Raw genomic sequence first — 18,194 nt, forward strand, 5'->3', positions numbered from 1 at the left:
GAATAACTTGTTGTGTTTTTCTCCTATTTTAGAATTATTTAATAAATTATTTTGTACTGACTGTACATAACACAGCTTATTGTTTGAAAGTTCCTGTAGTATATATTTAATATAAAAGAAGTAAAAATATGAACAATCGCAGAATAGTACATTTTATTTACATAATCATAATGGATTAGAGATACATAGATATGAACAATTTCATTCATATAACCATATAATACATAGAAAATATTTTTGTAAAAGATGTTAATTTTAACCAGTTTAATCAGTTTCTTTCAAACAGGGTCTCTATTTACAGATGCAGGAAAAAGCACTCCTGTATCATGCATTCAAAATGAAATAATACCTTGTTTTTACCTGTTAAGTACAAGGATTGCGTTATTTTGCAATTCTTCAAATATGAACATTACGCATGATACACGAGGCTACCGAGAGTAAATTACAACAGCTAAATTTGTCTCGGAAGTTTCATTCGTTTTTACAAACTGGAAATTTAACAAAGTTTGTATTCCGTAGGCATATTTATCTGAATTTTATTTGAATTTATTATATATCTAATTATTTAATGAAATATAAAGCTCGATCCGAGAAGATACGTTCTGGTATCATTTATAGATATACTTAACGCGATGCATACTACGTCTTGATATATTTTAATGAAAATATATTATCATCGTACAAGTTTTTTTAATATTGACAAAGATGCAAATACACGAGAGATTTATGCATATTTTCCATTATTTTGAGGCTTCTCTTTCATCATGCATATTTGCATCAAAATATAAGAATATATTTCATGATACCAATATAAAGTGTAAACGCGCAGATAAAAGAAACGTAATTGATTTTTTACTTTACTCTTTTTCTTTTTACTTTACTCATTAGATTTTGTATAATTAAATTGTAATCTACCGCGATTTTACAAGTTTTATTAAACATGTCAAAAAGATTGCTGTATCTAAATGCGGCATTTATAAAAATTGAGAGCAGAAAGGAGAGAATTAATATATTATGTTATTAGAATTATGAATGGAAAAGAATTTATTTAGATATTGCAGTTTTCTTTTGATATCCTCATGTATAATATCATCGTATTATTTATGACAAGATAACTGTAATAAATCTCATATTATGTAGGTATATGTACATACATACATACATAAATATGCCTTAATTTATAACTATAGATATTACTTAATATATCGTAATATGACTGATCTTTCTTTTTAATAATCAAACAACGCAATATCGATTAAAAATCAACCGAAAACAGTATTTCACAAAATTTATAATTTCAATTGTCACTATAAATTCAAAACACAATTTCAATTTTTTTTATTAAATATAGATAACATAGGACTACGCTTTTATACAATTTACTCTATATTTACTTACACATACTCTACAACTAGGATCAAGTATTTATGAAGCGACTATTATTACATTTTAACGCAAATATTCATAGTAAACAGAAAATTTCAAAAAATTGAAATTATATATAAACCTGTAATATTAGCACATTTAATTAATTATATATTAAATTTTTAACTAATATTGAGTTATCTAGTTATCAAAAAAGATGATCAGATATAAGATGGAAAGTATACATTCCCTTAGATATTCATATAGTTATGCACGTATATGTATAAATAATACATGAATGTTTTGATTTTATATAAACAAATTTTAAAAATCCAGTTTTTTAAAATGAAAATTGGATAAAAGGTTGATAATTTTTCCAAAAATTCCAACTACTAACGAAACATACAGAAGTCATGATGTATATAGGATAGGCATTTTTATCAAGAGACCAAAATTCAACTTAAATTATAATATCAATTAATGAATATAAATTCTATGATATATAGCAATATTTCTCAAGTTATCTTGTCATCAATTACACGACAATATAAGTGACTTAATTCGAGCAAAATAATATATAAATTCTTGTTCTTTTGCTCTCGTTCATTTGCTTGCTCTCTTATTTCTCTCTTTTTCTCTATCTCTGTATTATTTATTGAAAGAATAATTTCACAAACTTGATAAAGAATATTTCTAATACAAAATATAGGTAAGTTGTAAAAGTCATTCAGTCTTTGCTGCATAATCTCGAAATAAAAATTAAATTTTATCAAGGAAGGAGAAATAGCGAAGAATTTTTGATAAATTAAATTTTTTTAAATAAAACTCAAAAATTGACATATTCAAGAATTGAGAATATACGTTCAAATGATTTCGAGGAATTATCTTGCTGCAAATACTTCGTTTTGTTTGAACCAAAAAGTCGCTGACAGGCTCTATGAATAGCAGCGTAGAAGTAGAAATTTGTTTCTTAATGATCATTAATGTTATATATTAGCATTAGTATATACAATACTAATTTATGAATCGTCACATTCACAGAACTTGCTAATGATCATATTATCTATCTCCAAAAAAAAATGTTTGTGCAAAGTTAATATATAGCACATCTTAATGACGTAATTATTGCCTCCTGTTGGCACTGATATTATACATACTTCTTGAAACGCATTCCTTGAAAAGTAATGTTAGCAAAGCAAGTTGCATTCTTCCAATAAATAATATAGAGAGAAAAAATACTATATAACATTATGGCAACTTCAGACTATTGTACTGATCCATGTTAAAATGAGATTGAAATTTACATTAATATAACAAAACTTTGCATAACTAATTTTTTAAAGAATTATATTTGGCCTAAATGTACATCAACGCAGCCATGATAACAACTCCAAAAAGTAAAGCGCCAAGTTGTTTCAAAGATTCTTTCGTGTTCGTTTCTTTCAACAAATCAGGCAAGATGGTTACTAAACCAATATGTATGAATCCTCCTGCGGTTAATGGCAATATCCAATTGGTTCTTTCCTCTGAAAAAAGAAAAAACATATAAGTAGATATCATCAAAATAAATATCATCGTAATATTAATATAAAATTTATAAGATATTTACCTAGACTACTTGAAAAAGAGACGGCTGCCAAAGCACCAACGATTCCACCGCTAGCTGTGATTAACTGCGCCCGCGCAGCATCCCATCTGCTAAATCCGCTTCGTAACAAAATAGCAAAATCGCCAACCTCGTGAGGTATTTCGTGCACCAGAATGGTGAACGTGCTGAGGATGCCTACGCGGAAGGAAATGAGGAACGATCCACCCACAGATAAACCGTGAGTAAAATTGTCGAGGAAGTTCATTAAAAGATTTAGATATCCGGGAAAGGCTTTGGGATTGAAAAATTTACGGAAGATGAATTTCTTTACCCATACGATTGAACGATTAACAATATTGCTCGATGAATGTACGCATGGAGAGTCAACACGTGAAATCGTCGATGTGAAACCATTAGTCTTCGCAAGTTTCTTCAAGCAACTCTTTGCTTCGTCAACCAATGGACACTCGTCATTAGGACATTCGCTCGCTAATGCAGATTTCATAATGTCAACATCCTTAAAACCATTCTTTCGCTGATCTTTAATGCTATTTGGGATTTGCGTAAATTCTTTCCCGGATTGTTTCTGCAGGAACCGTACCTATTACAGAGAATATGTTCGATCATTAGACATCTATCTATCTAGCTAATATTTTAAATAATATTATAATGTTACTGCTATTATTTTTTTAAAATTACATTACCTCGGTTGTATTTTTCAAACATCCTTTCGGGAAATCGTTTTTTTCAGCGTTCGTTATCATAATACAATTATTATTATCTATTTCTTTTTCTTTATTTACATTCTTGATTGAAGTTTCATCGATTTGCTGTTCTGCAATGATAGGTGCTTCCTCGTTTACGGTAGCGATGAGTTTTTCGATGATTACAAAGAACAAAAAGGCGGACAACACCCATAGGCCGGCGGGCGTAGACGCGTGGTTACCCTCGACTGTAAATAAAATACAATGTTAAAATGAAACAGGTACGTATAAAAAGTGGTAAAAATACAGTGATAAAGATGAAATAAAATAAAACATTCGCACGAATAAATCAAGCGTTGCAATTTATAAATTTCACATGATATAATCATTTACAACGACAATAAATGAAAACAGTCATAGATGTGCAAACTATTTTGCTTTATTTATTTATTCATTAATATTCATTGTTATTTAAATTGCTTAACTTATTGCACAGTATTCTTTTCGCTGGGAAGGGCAACAAAGGCGAAAAATGTAAAACGAAAGCTAAGAAAATCTGCAATTCAAAACCGGATACAATTTACACGGATATTACTAGCTCACCGATCACTTCGAATTCCTAACGCGGTTCGCGGTCGGAGGGACATTTAATTTACGTGGACGCAGCTGGCAATTCAAATCTGCAACTGACGCACAATAGAGTTCGAAGTCGCCGCTTAAATCGTTCATAAAGCTCTCGGCGGTGCCCTTCTCACTGAGCCGTGTAGAACGTTGCAAAACGCATTCAAAATACATATGTAATATGCAATAGAATGCACATAGAACAATTCAGGAATATCGAAAGCACATATTCCCGCTGTATCAGATTTCGCGATTCCAGAAGCATTGGCGCTGTTATGTTAGATTTGTTCTAACATATACACTCTAGGCTATTCGATTCTCGTTAATATTTGCTAGTTTTACACGATACACGATTGTCAAATATCATTCCATTTTTTAATTTATGAATAATTTACATAAGTCAGTGTAAACATTATATGCATAATAAAATTGATAGAAATTTATTTCTACCTATTATTCTGCATACAATAATTATATTCAACTGTGCTGTTGTCATCAATTTTTTTTTATAAGGTCAATCTTATCAACAATAAATGTGACATGATATATTATATCTTTTGATATATGATATGTTAAAATTTCCCTACAAGATAAGATGAATTTCTTCAATTACATCGTTGCATACAATAAAAATATGAAAAATAAGAATATAATAATAATAATAATAATAATAATAATAATGAGATTACCTCTTGTCTGAAATTCACTCTCGAATGCTTCTGGCAGAAGATGTAGAAAGACATCGCCCAACAATGCGCCTACGGCAAAGCTCAAAAGAATCTTCAAAGTGCCACCATTTTCTATAACAAAAAAAAAAGAATACAATTATTCAAGTGTTCATTTCGTGCGAATTGAAGTGGAATATTTAGGATAAGACAAATTTTATTAATCAATTTCAACAAAATTTGATTAAAACAAATGTTTGACATTTTCTTTGCATTTGATTCGTTTACAGAAGCTCATATTTTTAAATTAGAAAATACAAGAACGTTCAAATGACATGAGTACAATTTTTCATTAATCGTGTAAGATAATTATAAAGAGGGCAATTATGATATCCCGTATAATTTTGAATGTATGTCTTTTGTGATAGATAAAGAGTGTAAATTCCCTCTTATCGATCTTGCTGATTTTATATTTGGAAATGCAGCTATTATTGTGTAAAATCGATAAAAAAAAAAAAATTAAGAAAAATTGTAAAATGTATGATGAAATGTATGGTGAAAATGTAGTCGATATAATAGGAGTCTATAAATCGTTCGCACGATCAATCGTTTACGTATCATTGCAGACGCGTGTGGTAGACGAAGATAAGAAAGTTCATGCGGCAAAATGAACTATTATATTCCTTTGCGGTCACGGAACTTGCGCTCGATATCAAACTTGACTGCTTCTGATATTTTCTATGCACATTCATCTTATATATAAATCGCAAAAGATTTAGAATTTTTTTTCTCAAAACTTCTTTATATAATACTCTGGTTCGTCATGTTCATGTGAATTAAATGTTTAGCTTTTTTATCGTGATTAAAATAAATACAGCGTAATCGTCTCATTCGAAAGACTTATTCAACTGAGGAGAACTGTAAAAAGAATGTTTATTTATGAAAATATAGAGAAGCAGAGATATTTCGTAATTCTAAACGTAGCCGCAGATGGCGAGAGATGAGAAACAAATGGATAGAGAAGGAAAGTTAATAAATAGCGACACTATTAATAAAAGCATGTTAATTAAATACGGGATATGTAATTAGCATTAATATCTGTAGTTTGGAGGAAAGCGTGATTTATATCGTAAATTAGTGAGGTATGCATTTACGACCAACTCGTGATAACAAGGGAGAAACTTATAACATCTAATTAATACGACATTCGACGCAGTTGATAATCGCTAATAGAACATACAGTAGCATATTTGCACTGTCTGTATGCTGAAAAGGCCATCCGATGATAACCATTGATGATGTCAACGCGTGATTCACGGGGAAAACGAGAGGAAAAGAAATATAAATAATGTTTGAACGGGCCTTGATCTCATTTTGACACGACTACGATTATACGCTCTTCTCTGCTCGTCAACTCGTCAACTGTCGCGAAAGAAAAACAAAGACATTAGTAGATATCTTTTGCAGCTATCTGCATCCCTCTTTTTTTTCTCCAATGTCTAATTATGTGCCTCTCACGGTGGGAAGTGCATTTACAAAAATCAAGTTTATGTATACTAGAATCTTTTCTTTCCTATTATTATGATCGTCAAATTCATTTGTAACGCAATTAAGAATTAATTTAAGAACCAACTTTACAAAGCAATGATCACCAATTAATCGTTGGACATTGGACGAGTTGTGATTTAGCTATTTTAAAGAGATAAATTTTAAGTCACTATAAATTGCGATAAAACATTATTAATGCGACGGTGCATTTATCTGTATTCAATGACGTATATTAATAAATATTCAATAGTGTTTCAACAGTATTATCGCGTTGTATATTATTTTCATTAACTATCGTTCCCTAAGAATGTACTTGTACTTGTACTCTAAAAAAAAAAAATGTACTTGTACTCTAAAAAAAAAATCTCAAAGATGTTTTCATACAACATTATGATGTCTTTAAGCCATCTTAAAATGTCATGTTTTCCGAGTTATTAATCTTGACAAGATTAAGTTATTTATTTTTTAGAAAATTTCTAATACGTCAATTGAGCTATTGGACAAACAACGTAGAAAGAATATAATCAGTTTTCGATATACTAACATGTAGTCAACAAGTTGTAAATTCATACGACTGACAGACCGACGACTTGTCCGATATTACGGCCTACTTCTGACATTATTATTACAGTGTATCGACATTAAGTTGCATCAGTTTCAATAAAAGAAAAAAATTCGATCGATCTAATTAATACAACTGGAATATGAAGAGAAATAAGACACTGAAAAAATAAATATATTCCGCGCTGTAATGATGCAGCGCGATAAAATTAAGGATAATTAAGGGATAATTAAGAACATTCAGATTTCACTTTTCTTAAACAACTTCTATGTTATTCTAGAAAGTTTTTTTTTTAACATTGCATTATATTATAATTATTTCTTTTAAATAAATTTATTTTCTAAAATTTTATTTTTTTTTTTAAACTTTTAAGCAAAGATATATAAATTGAAAGATTTTTAGATATTTTTATAGATTGTTATTTTTTTTAATTAAATCTTTTTTTTTTTAATTTTAAAAGTATGAAAAGATAATCTGCGTTATATATCAAATTTTCGTTGGGAAATTTATGCAATTTATTATCCTGAAAATCACCCAGCAAAATGCTCAAGTTTCATGAGCTGTGTAAGATCAAAGACTGATTTAGCGGAACCTTTGTGAATTAGTCGTTTCCCCAAGAGCGAAATATCGCTTGCAGTGCGAGTCATATGTTTTTCATTTGAAATTCTACTCTTAAACGAAGTGCGTCGAGCATGTGACAACATAAAAATAGCAGACGCTTTATCTTTCGTATTTGTTTCTTTGTGAGCAATTGCTTGCTTACAGGTAAGCACGTTTCTGCATTGAAACATAATCAATATAGAATCAAAAAGAATATAAGTGCATGTCGTTGCATAACATATAATAAATATGTATAGTGTCACATGAAAATATTCTCGCAGTATCAGCATGACTTTCCGCCACTATAATCTGCGATGCGAAATTTTAAAATATTAATATGCAAGTCACATTTTATTATATATAAATAATAACCAGTGGAGTATTACTTGCGACTTGGATAAATAATATAAAATTTTTAAGGAAATGAAATTTTCGAAAAAAATTTACGTTTTTAAAAGTCATTTTTATTTGTTGCTTCGGAAAAAGTTTTTTGTTTACTCTTGTCTTTTGTCATCGATCACGATGTGTACTTGAAAAATTATTGCGTCGGATATTTTACATGTCGCAATAATTATATACATTGACGAGAGTTGGCCATTTATTATCATTGCATTTCCTACGAAGAAGCGTGCGTGCAATTGATTTATCTCTCTTTTAAAATAAAGTACTTGAACTGTGTGCCAAAATTTATTCCTCCTTTATTCATTGTTCATATAAAAATTACAAGCGATACTAAATTATTTAAATCACAATGCAAAAAAACTGTAGTATACAATATTGATTTACTGTGTAATTTTGAAGCCACGTTTATATATTAAAAATGGAAATCGCGGTACGCGCTATTAAAATGCAACAACGAAGAGACGCGACAAAGAGAGATAAAAATGAGTATAATTAGTATAATGACGTATGATCGCATCGTGAATGCACAACCAGATGTCGGAACAGCTATCGGAATCCTATAATTCTATAGCGCAATGAAATTAGATCAAGAATTGTAAAGAATATGACGAATAGTCGCAGTTAAATTTTCGAAAGTATTTTCAAAAGCGTAATAAAACCATATCAATAGTCAACGAAATTACTTTGCAGATATGATAGAGAAATTTATGTGACAATATGCGAATATTAAAATCTTTCAATTTAATTCCGACACAGAATCACAGAACACTTTTCCTGAGTTACATTGGATATGCTTTTGTTCAGAATAAATCACAGATTTTTTTCGCTTACGTTATGAATCTTAAAAAACTTAATTTTCATTATAAAAATTTTAAAAAAATTTAGAAAATTTAGAGAAATCGTGTTGCGATAATTGTCAATCAAACTAATGCTTTCTTCGTAAAATATTCATACTTTATGCAGTTGTCACTGCACGAAATATGCAAATTTATTTATATTATAAATATTAAATATTTATATTGTAGATATTAAATAGATCGCACACTCGCTTGTTAAATAGACACATTCGATGCACCGGTTTTCCCCAGTTACGAGAATGTCAGCCCTCGCAGCACGTGATTGATAAATAAATTATCAGTCCCATAGGACTAGGCAATAGACATGAACAAATTTCAACAAATTTCTCGAAAAGGTGATAACACGCCGAAGGATCGTGGCATCGAATTGTAACACAGATTCCCTGTGGATTTTGGACAAAATACATGAGACTGCTGTTGTTGAAAATCCTTGCATCCTTTATCAAATGTCTCAAAAAAATAGCAAACATAGATCTTTCTTTTATGTGCAGAATAAATTAAAAAAATTTTTTTTTTCACACGAATATAATTTGACATTTGATACTGACGCTTAAAATACATTTCACTGAAAATCGGTTATACAATTCAGTATGCAACCTGAGATTTTAAAATTATTTTTATTTTTAGGTAAAATTCATATCGTCAAGTTTCATTGATAAAATTATTAATAAATTGAAATATACATTTCAAATAGCTTCATACATGCAATATAAAATTAAATGTTTAGATAACATATTCGGTCACCGATATATCTTGACAATTTTACATCGTATTCTCTATGGTGGTCTCATGTGTGTCTTGCCAAGAATTCCAAAGTGGTACTCGCCGCATCTTGAGAATATAGATATGACAATTGTATTATTGTATACGTGGCTAGAATAAAATGGTATATTTTTCATCTAACATTCCATAAAAATATTAATGTATACACTAAATACTATGCAAATTAGTATAATATAAAACTACTCTCATTGCTTTCAGTCTATTAAAAAATGTTAAAAAATATATAATTATCTTTCATTATATCTTTACTTTTCATTAAATCTTTTATCTGTTATAATCGTAAAAAATTAAGGAAAAGTGAGGAAAATAAACAGTTTTGAAATGCGTTAAGTACTTCAAGAATGACGTCACAATTATCTATAATTAACAACAAAAACTTCATTTATTTTTGTATCGATGCTTTATATATCGATATATCTATATTTAACTATGACAATACATCATATTTGAAAATTGTAAAAACAACGAGATTAGAAAATTAGTTGCGATATCAGATAAAGTTCCCGAGAAAGATTTAATCTCTCGCTGCAATAAAACACTGAACACATACGCTATGTGAAAAAACTTAATTAGTATTGATTTTACTGATCTAGAAATACGCATGTAATGTATGACCGCGACGGCAATAAAACTATTAAACCGTTGCGAACGTTGTTGAAGTATTCGATCGATCAAAGTCTCGAAAGTAGTTTAACGTACAATATTGATAACTTGATGAACAAAGTTCACGATAAAATTTATTAACATTGCAAGTTGCGTCCGATGCTCAAAAGACATAATGTATCCAGTCCTCATTTATTAGAAAGTAATTATAATAGGGAAATGTGAAATAAAAAAAAAACTTTTTTAAAGATTATTAATTTTTTACCTTTCTATGACGTTATCCACTCCATTTTCGATATAACTGATAATGGGATACTAACTTTATCTTCAACATCGAGTACAAGAGATTATTTTCGATATCAAAAGACGAATCTTAATATAAATAAATCTTCTCCCCTGTCATTTATTTTTTTATTAAATTGGTATCGCTTGAAAGATCGACTATATGTTAGATAAAAAGTGAGAAAAATTGAAGTGCATTGATTAAAGTAACCGTTCTTACTTCAAATCGATTTCGAGAAAACACGCCTTTTGAACGTGACACGGTTTTTATTCTTTCTTCTTGTTAAGAAACTAGAACTGACTGATTTCGGAATTAATGATTGCTCATGCTGCCGTGATGTGAGCGATACATATGCTTCATAAAATTTGTAATAAATTTTAAAACATAATTGATTAAAAACATGACCGATAATCTTGACATCTTAATTTTAAACAGTATTTTAATGGATATTTATTAATGATGTTTTATTAATAATGTTTTATGATTTCAATATATTTAAAATTTTGAATTATTTGCTTTAATTTGCTAAAATTAAGACAACGATAAATTGAATAAAAAATTAATAAGTTTAATAAAAGAATTTTAATTTTCAATATTTTCAACAATCGCAGAGATTTCAATAATGTCGTAGATCGATTTAAATTGATTTACATCTACGAGAATTCCAATTTTAAGTTCGGAATACAGGTTCGCAAAAATGTAAAGTTTAGTGTGATCTTTTGCGAAATATCTCTTAAAACGTTTGTGAAAAAAATCGATGATGTTCCGGATCGGCGCGTGAATGAATCTCGCCGGCATGCAATTTAATCGTCGATAGAAAAAGTTGGTGTTGCAATACGAGTTTTTGTGTTCGCGCATTCGGGAGCGGGTAAATTCTCGCAACTTTCTACATTTGTACAAACTTCGCGCTGTTAAAGTTTGGACGATGTAACATTTACTGTTAATCTCACTCTCATATAACTTGGAATCGTTGATTCGGAAAATACGAGATAATAGAGAAAGTTATGACATGCCGCACTAACGTGGACCGCGGTATTATTCGCAAAATGAATGAGAATAATGCTGACATATCTGAAATTGCGAGAGAGACGTAAGCCGCCGCGATCCGACTACAATTCGTTAATTTTATCCACAGACAGAAACATGTTTAGCCAACCAATTAAAACCACTTGTTCTCCGTAAATTCGCTATTACGAATTGAACGATCAACGTGTACATCTCTGGCAGAAGCCAACCATCATCTCGATTATGAGGAACCGATGAGGAAAAAAAAAAAGAACAATGTATTGTTCAATCTTTGCGCGTGGACGCAGAGAGAAAGAGAGAGAGAGAGGGGGGGAGGAGGGGGAACCAACGGATGCGAAATGAACATTTCGCATAGCCGTATCAGAGCGAATAAAAGCGTATAAAAATTAATTAAAGTCCATAGCGATTGAGAACGCGATCGATTTCAATTGTCGCTATTATAGATTCGCGCCTGCAAATTCGCGAAACGCTATCGGAATTTTGGACGTCATGCGTTTTCGTGAACACGGGACACTGGTTTACCAATGTCGAAAGCACTGTGACAATTCCAGTACAATGACAATCCTGAAATTTTTAACATCGGTGTACTTGACATGCGTATATTTTTGTATTCGTTCAGCGAGCTCTATTACACCTTTAAAAAAAATCTACTTTTCGTTTTTTTCAGATAAAATATATTTTTCGTTTTTCCGGAAAACACATGTTGCGAGACAGAGTTTTCCTTTTTTTTTTTTTCCCCATTTAGTTGTGACCATATGAACGATTCAAAGCTTGTAATTTTTTGAATTGCGATCGCCCTCCGGTAGAAGAACATCTCTCCGAACGAACATCAAAGCCAAACAATCAAGTTTTAAAACTTACACATTTCAAATATCGAATAAATTAATTTACAATATGTATTGTAACTCAATCTAGCTTTAAAAAAATTCATCTTCGTTATACATTCAATATCGTAAAATGGATGAAAAAGATAACTGTATTCTTCTCTATTTTTGAAAAACGCGAGACGGTTTGCAAAGATATTAAAATGAGTAATCCAATTGTTCTTTTATTTTTTTTTTTTATTAAATTTTTTACAACTTTCTGAAAGGCAAGATTAAAAATTGTGTTATACTGTGCTAAAATAAAACATGCATATTTTTATTTTTAGCTACTGATATGCCGCAACACGGTATTCATATCGCACAATAAAACATTGTATGATAATTCATCATACGGAATTGACTCATTTATTTATATTGATTTTATACCACGTGGTAAGACTAACTTTATCAAATCAGAGAAGAGTCGACGTCTTTGGTAATGTCATTGAACTTCGTAGCTGTCACTTATCGGAACGATAAATATAAATGAAGCGAGTCATATTCATCAAATTTCCCATTTCGCAATTCTCGGTGGAAATGCTGTACATCAGGATGTTGGCAACTATCATCGACAACAAACTCTCAATTGCTTTGTGCGTAGTTAAATCATATACATGACGAATCTGTTTTTGAGCAAGCACGAATATAACGTGGAAAAAATTATGTATCCATAGTATCAAATCTGATTAAAATTGATCTCGTTAATCCATCAACGTTACTATTAAATTAAATGCATATAACATTTAAATACATGAAATAAATATATATTAATAAAATAATATATGCATAAAATCTCTTCATTAACACTCCTACTAAATTAACATTATTAAATTCAATTGATACATTATTTTCTTCTGTGTAATTTTATCGAGCATAATTATTTAATATTGCGTAAAATTAAACATAGTTTTATTAAAAATATAAAAATAGAAAGAATTTCTTTTCTATTATTTCTTTTATTTTGTTTTGCCTGCAATGGTTCTCTTTTGATACAAATTCTCTAAAATCTTGTAATCAAGAAATTATTTCGCTGGTGCGAAAAGAATTAATAATATGCAATTAATTTATTTATCTTTCTATATTTTCAGGTATTTGCTGTTTTTCTATCTCAGCATGAAATAGTTCTGAGCATATGATTATATAATCATGCTTCCTCTCAAAATGTAAAATACGTAGCTTTCGTTTCTGTATGTAATTAACATTAATTAGTGTACTAGCGAAAAAATTATGTTTGAATGTATTATTTATATAATTGTGCAATAAATATTATTAAATAAAATTGCGTTTCACGTGAGCTATTTATTTAAATGAGTTATTTTATAACCGCGTTCATAAAATTCTTCGATAATGAAAGTTTCAACAAATAATCACTCTGGACGTTCTCAAGGAAAATTCAACGCTCGTTTTTATTACGGAATAATTATATCGGCCAATAATTGATTTCTACAACGAGAGTAGAAAAAGAGGATCGAGTTCGACGACAGATTTATTTCTTCATTAGTATCATTTTTCATGGAAAATATTACTGGAAATAATCGAGACCAATCATTAAGTCCTATTATGAAAATATACGATAAATATAACAGAAATAAATTATAAACAAGAATAGAAAAATTTGTTCGTTTTTAGTGAGAGTCTGCTCCATTAAATTTCTAATTAAATACATACATCAAGTCTGCGCTGTGGCCTAGTTATATCGCCAATAATTTTTTTAAACGCAAAGCTATGTGGATTGGTTTACAAAAGCTATATGCTTTGTTCGAAACTATTGTATCCTCTGTATCATCGAGGTCAAATATCATATTCACGAAGCATTCCAATTATAATAACAGTTGATTCGATGTGAAATTAGGTAAAATATATTTTGCCCCAGCTTAATGAAGATACTTTTCGATTTGGTGTTTTTTTCCTATCATGTTAGAATCAGCCTCATTTATTCGAATGTATTAGAATTAATTGTATACAATAATATGTAAATTAAAGAAAGCGAGTATTCGAAAACACAATTTCGAATTCTCCGAGGAAGCATAACGGTCGAGAATAATTTTCTTTTGATTGAGTCGAGAAGTAGTAGAATAAATCGCCTAGGAATGGATCAATCAAAATAAGAACTTAATATCCAATTTACTTATCTTTTATATTAAATGCTACAAAGTATACGATAGAACAATACGAAGAAATATTTTGATAATCTCTGCTCTCTGTATGATCCTTCAATGCCAAGGTCAATCAAGTCTTGCGACTTTAGCCACGTGTACAAGTTTATCGTGTGACTTATAACAACGAATCAGATCGTCAATTTTCGTCAAGATTGCCGTACGTTAATCTCCGTATCGCGATGATCGTCCCGCAATTGCCCCATCAATCTGATTCGCGAAAAAACAGACATGACATCGCAGAAAAAACAGACATCGCAGTGTCGTCCTACGTCGCGAATATGTAAATAAGTGATAATCGCGACGTGAACACTGCGATCTTTCATGCGCCGCATTGTGTCTTTCAATATCTGCGTTTTACTCCGAGAAAATGCTTTTACGATTCTACGTGCTTCTTCCTTGAAAAACTTTCTCAGATTTATGCGAAATGTATAGAGCAATGAATTTGCAATGACATGTCCTCTTTTGTCGGCAACACAATGGCGTTAGATATGACGTGAGGTTTGTGTCCTTTGATACTGTGTCCTGATATGGGAAATGTATTCGAATATCTCGTAGTAATTAATGATTAAGCTTACGGCTGATAAATTTATTTTCATTTTAATTAGCTTATATTTTTTATTATACTTAGCTTTTATTTTTCTACGAAAGTTTGATAACTCTTCGATTAAAGTCCTTGTTTACTTCTCGTTCAATAAATTCCATAAATTCCTTGTATGCAATATGGAAATATTAGTTCTACAATTAGTTTCTACAATATTTCATTTTAAGAATATTGGAGTTATCTTTGTAAAATCTCAGTTTAAATAATAAAATGGAATGGAAAATTGAAAATTATATTTATAATTCTGATGCTGAAATAGAGAAAATAAAGGAAATCGCGATAAATTTTATTGTACACATCCGAAGATATAAAACTAATTATCAAGATGGACAAAATAAAAAATTATATTTTTTTGTTTTGTGACAAGGAAGTTAATGATTATCATTAATTTGAGATTATAGAGTTATTAAAAGAGGAATATGTAATTCTAATTTTGGACTTGATTAAATTTCAAGTTCGTCAAAAATAACGATACATACTTAGTTGTCAACAAAAAAGATCTTAAATTTATATATAAAAAAATAAAAAACCGAATATTCTGTCTTTTACCAGTATTGCCAATATTCCATTCTTGTGCCAAAAAATTTAAACTTCGGCCACGAGAAAGTAAACTTGACGTTTATTTCTTCCTTTTGTTATATAAAAAATAAAATTAATTATTAAGATGGCAGAAAAGAAACAAGAAAATCAACCAGAAAATTAAACTTAATATTCAATCGTAATATAGATTTAATCGTAATTCGAAAAAAATTATTCAGCGAGATCCAAGGCAGTTTAGATATCGCAGAGATTAGACTTTCATGCCGTGATCATCAATCGGCGTTACGTAGGACAACGACAGATATATTGGACAAAAGGAACTAACCGCCGGTTTTCAGATCCACGCCGTCCTGGATGGGGATGAGCCACAGGGGGAAGATGCCCGTGAGGCCGACCATTGTGCTGCCCAGCAGGGAAAATATCCATGGATTGTACGAGAAATATTCCACGATCTCGTGCCATGGCAACCACTCGTCCGTCCCTTCGAGAACATCGTAAGATATCGTATGGTATCCCGCGTCCGTGCAATTGCGAGTGCACGCGTACGACGCCGTGGCAGCCATATTTGTTGTGGTGCGTTCTTGTCAAGATCCTCGGAAACGTTCCTTGAAAACGAAGAGAATTAGGATGCCGACGATGACGTCAACGTCTGACTCGGGAATCGTTCTTTCCAATTGAAACGCACAGGACTGGACAATGTCGAACTGACGAGCGGGGGAATTCTCGAATTCTCCGGATCTCTACCGGCAGATAACCTCCTCACTGCACGCAGGAGAAGACCTTGTCGCCTTGAGGAAGACGATGTTATCGCCGCGACGTGATAGACGACGCGTGAAATCGGAGCCCAGATTATGGGATTTGAAACGAGACAAGTGGAAGAGCTTCGTCGGGTGATTCTTTGTTCTTTTCGGCGCGAACTCTCGTTTCTGAAGTTGTTCTTCGGACCGTCGTCCGTTGGCTCGTCTTCTAGATGGTGTCTGGGTGGATGGGATGGATGATTCTCACCGTGACAACGACCGCCGAGCGACCGACTAGCCTACACTGAGGACTGAGCACGGACGCTTGGAATCAGGACGTCGTCGCTGCCTGTCGCGTCGTTGACTCGTTACAGCCCGTCGTTATTTCATGTCGCCGTGTCGTACCGTGGACAAAGGCACCATCGACGCCGTGGCGACTAAACGCACGATCACGGTCTTTCTCGGAGACGCACGTCGCGTCCCCCGTCCTTCCGGAAAACGTCAGCTCTCGTTCGCCTCCTCTATCGCTCCGTTTCCGTGCTCGATTAGCTTCACTTGTGACTCACGCGACGATGTAACTACCACTGCTACGACGCAACGACTGACGCGCGTTGCGCCGCAGACGGTCCCTTTTATAGCCATCGGTCACGTTACCACGCTTCGGCCACGAACGGAAGCGAGAGGGAACACGCGACCGACGAGGACGAAACGCGCGCGCGTTCGGCTGCGGCGGGAGGGCATCAAAGGCGGAGTCAGCGTGACGAGGGGTTAGTTTACGACGCTAGAACGGAGAGAATGCGGAACGGTCGAACACGAGAAGAAGAGAGAAACGCGACGCGATCACGAGGCGAAGAAAGGGAAAGGAAAACCCGACGAAAAAGAGAGAGAAAGAGAAGAGGCGAGGATGCGCAGTCGAGGATGCGGATCGCGCGCGGCGTGTTTGTCCGATTAGGTCGATAAGGCGCTGCTTTTCGAACGGACGTGCATTCGTCCCTTCATCCTTCGGCGCGGACCGGTTCCTCTCTCGTGTCGAACAGATTTAAACGTACCTTGACGCTCCGTCTCCTCTTAAATACCATGTTCGAAAACGTACGGGAAAACGGGATCGATTTTTGTACCGTAAAAATGAGTCGAAGATGCAACTTTTCGATCCCGAGTGAAAGCCTCGGACTTGATTGTTCGCCGTCTTTTGGTGGGCAGACAATTAGATAAATTTTTGTCTCACTTTATCGCAGCCATTATTTACTGATAAGCTTATCCGATAGAGGCTGGCCGCAGATAACTGTTTTCCTGACAGTTTAAACAGGAAAACGATAATTCTCGTTCGATGCATCATCTGAGCGCGCATGCGTCCGCACTTTGTGCCCCGAAAGGGATTAAATCACATGAGGGATCGAAACTGGAATTCTTCGGACTGACGTCAGATTTATTTTGCGTCGCACACAAAGTGAAGGGAACCAGGACCATATTCTGGCACAAGCTCCTCGACGATAATTTGACTCGAATTATTTTTATCTAAAAAAAAGAAATAAGTTACAGAAATTAACGCTGGGAGTGCATATTGAGTGCATATTGCTATCAGATTTAACACAAAAATATATATTATATTCTTTTCAAATACAATATATTATGACTTACAAATCCAGTGACTTATTGAAATACGAAGGACGAAACCGTGAATTCGTAT

General features: G+C 32.3%; 1 protein-coding gene across 1 annotated transcript; it reads right to left on the reverse strand.

The window, feature by feature from the left end:
* Window positions 1-136: 136 nt before the first annotated feature.
* On the reverse strand, window positions 137-17,108 carry Zip99C (Zinc transporter Zip99C). The gene is made up of 5 exons (XM_011633836.2): window positions 16,096-17,108; window positions 4,968-5,078; window positions 3,658-3,905; window positions 2,975-3,554; window positions 137-2,891 (listed from the first exon to the last, which is right to left on the reverse strand). Exons 1-5 carry the CDS (start codon window positions 16,331-16,333, stop codon window positions 2,722-2,724), a joined length of 1,347 nt encoding a protein of 448 aa, XP_011632138.2. The 5' UTR covers window positions 16,334-17,108; the 3' UTR covers window positions 137-2,721.
* Window positions 17,109-18,194: the final 1,086 nt, after the last annotated feature.

This window comes from Pogonomyrmex barbatus, unplaced genomic scaffold (genome assembly GCF_055798465.1).
Source record: "Pogonomyrmex barbatus isolate J1 unplaced genomic scaffold, ASM5579846v1 scaffold3, whole genome shotgun sequence".
Taxonomy (NCBI): Eukaryota; Metazoa; Arthropoda; class Insecta; order Hymenoptera; family Formicidae; genus Pogonomyrmex; species Pogonomyrmex barbatus.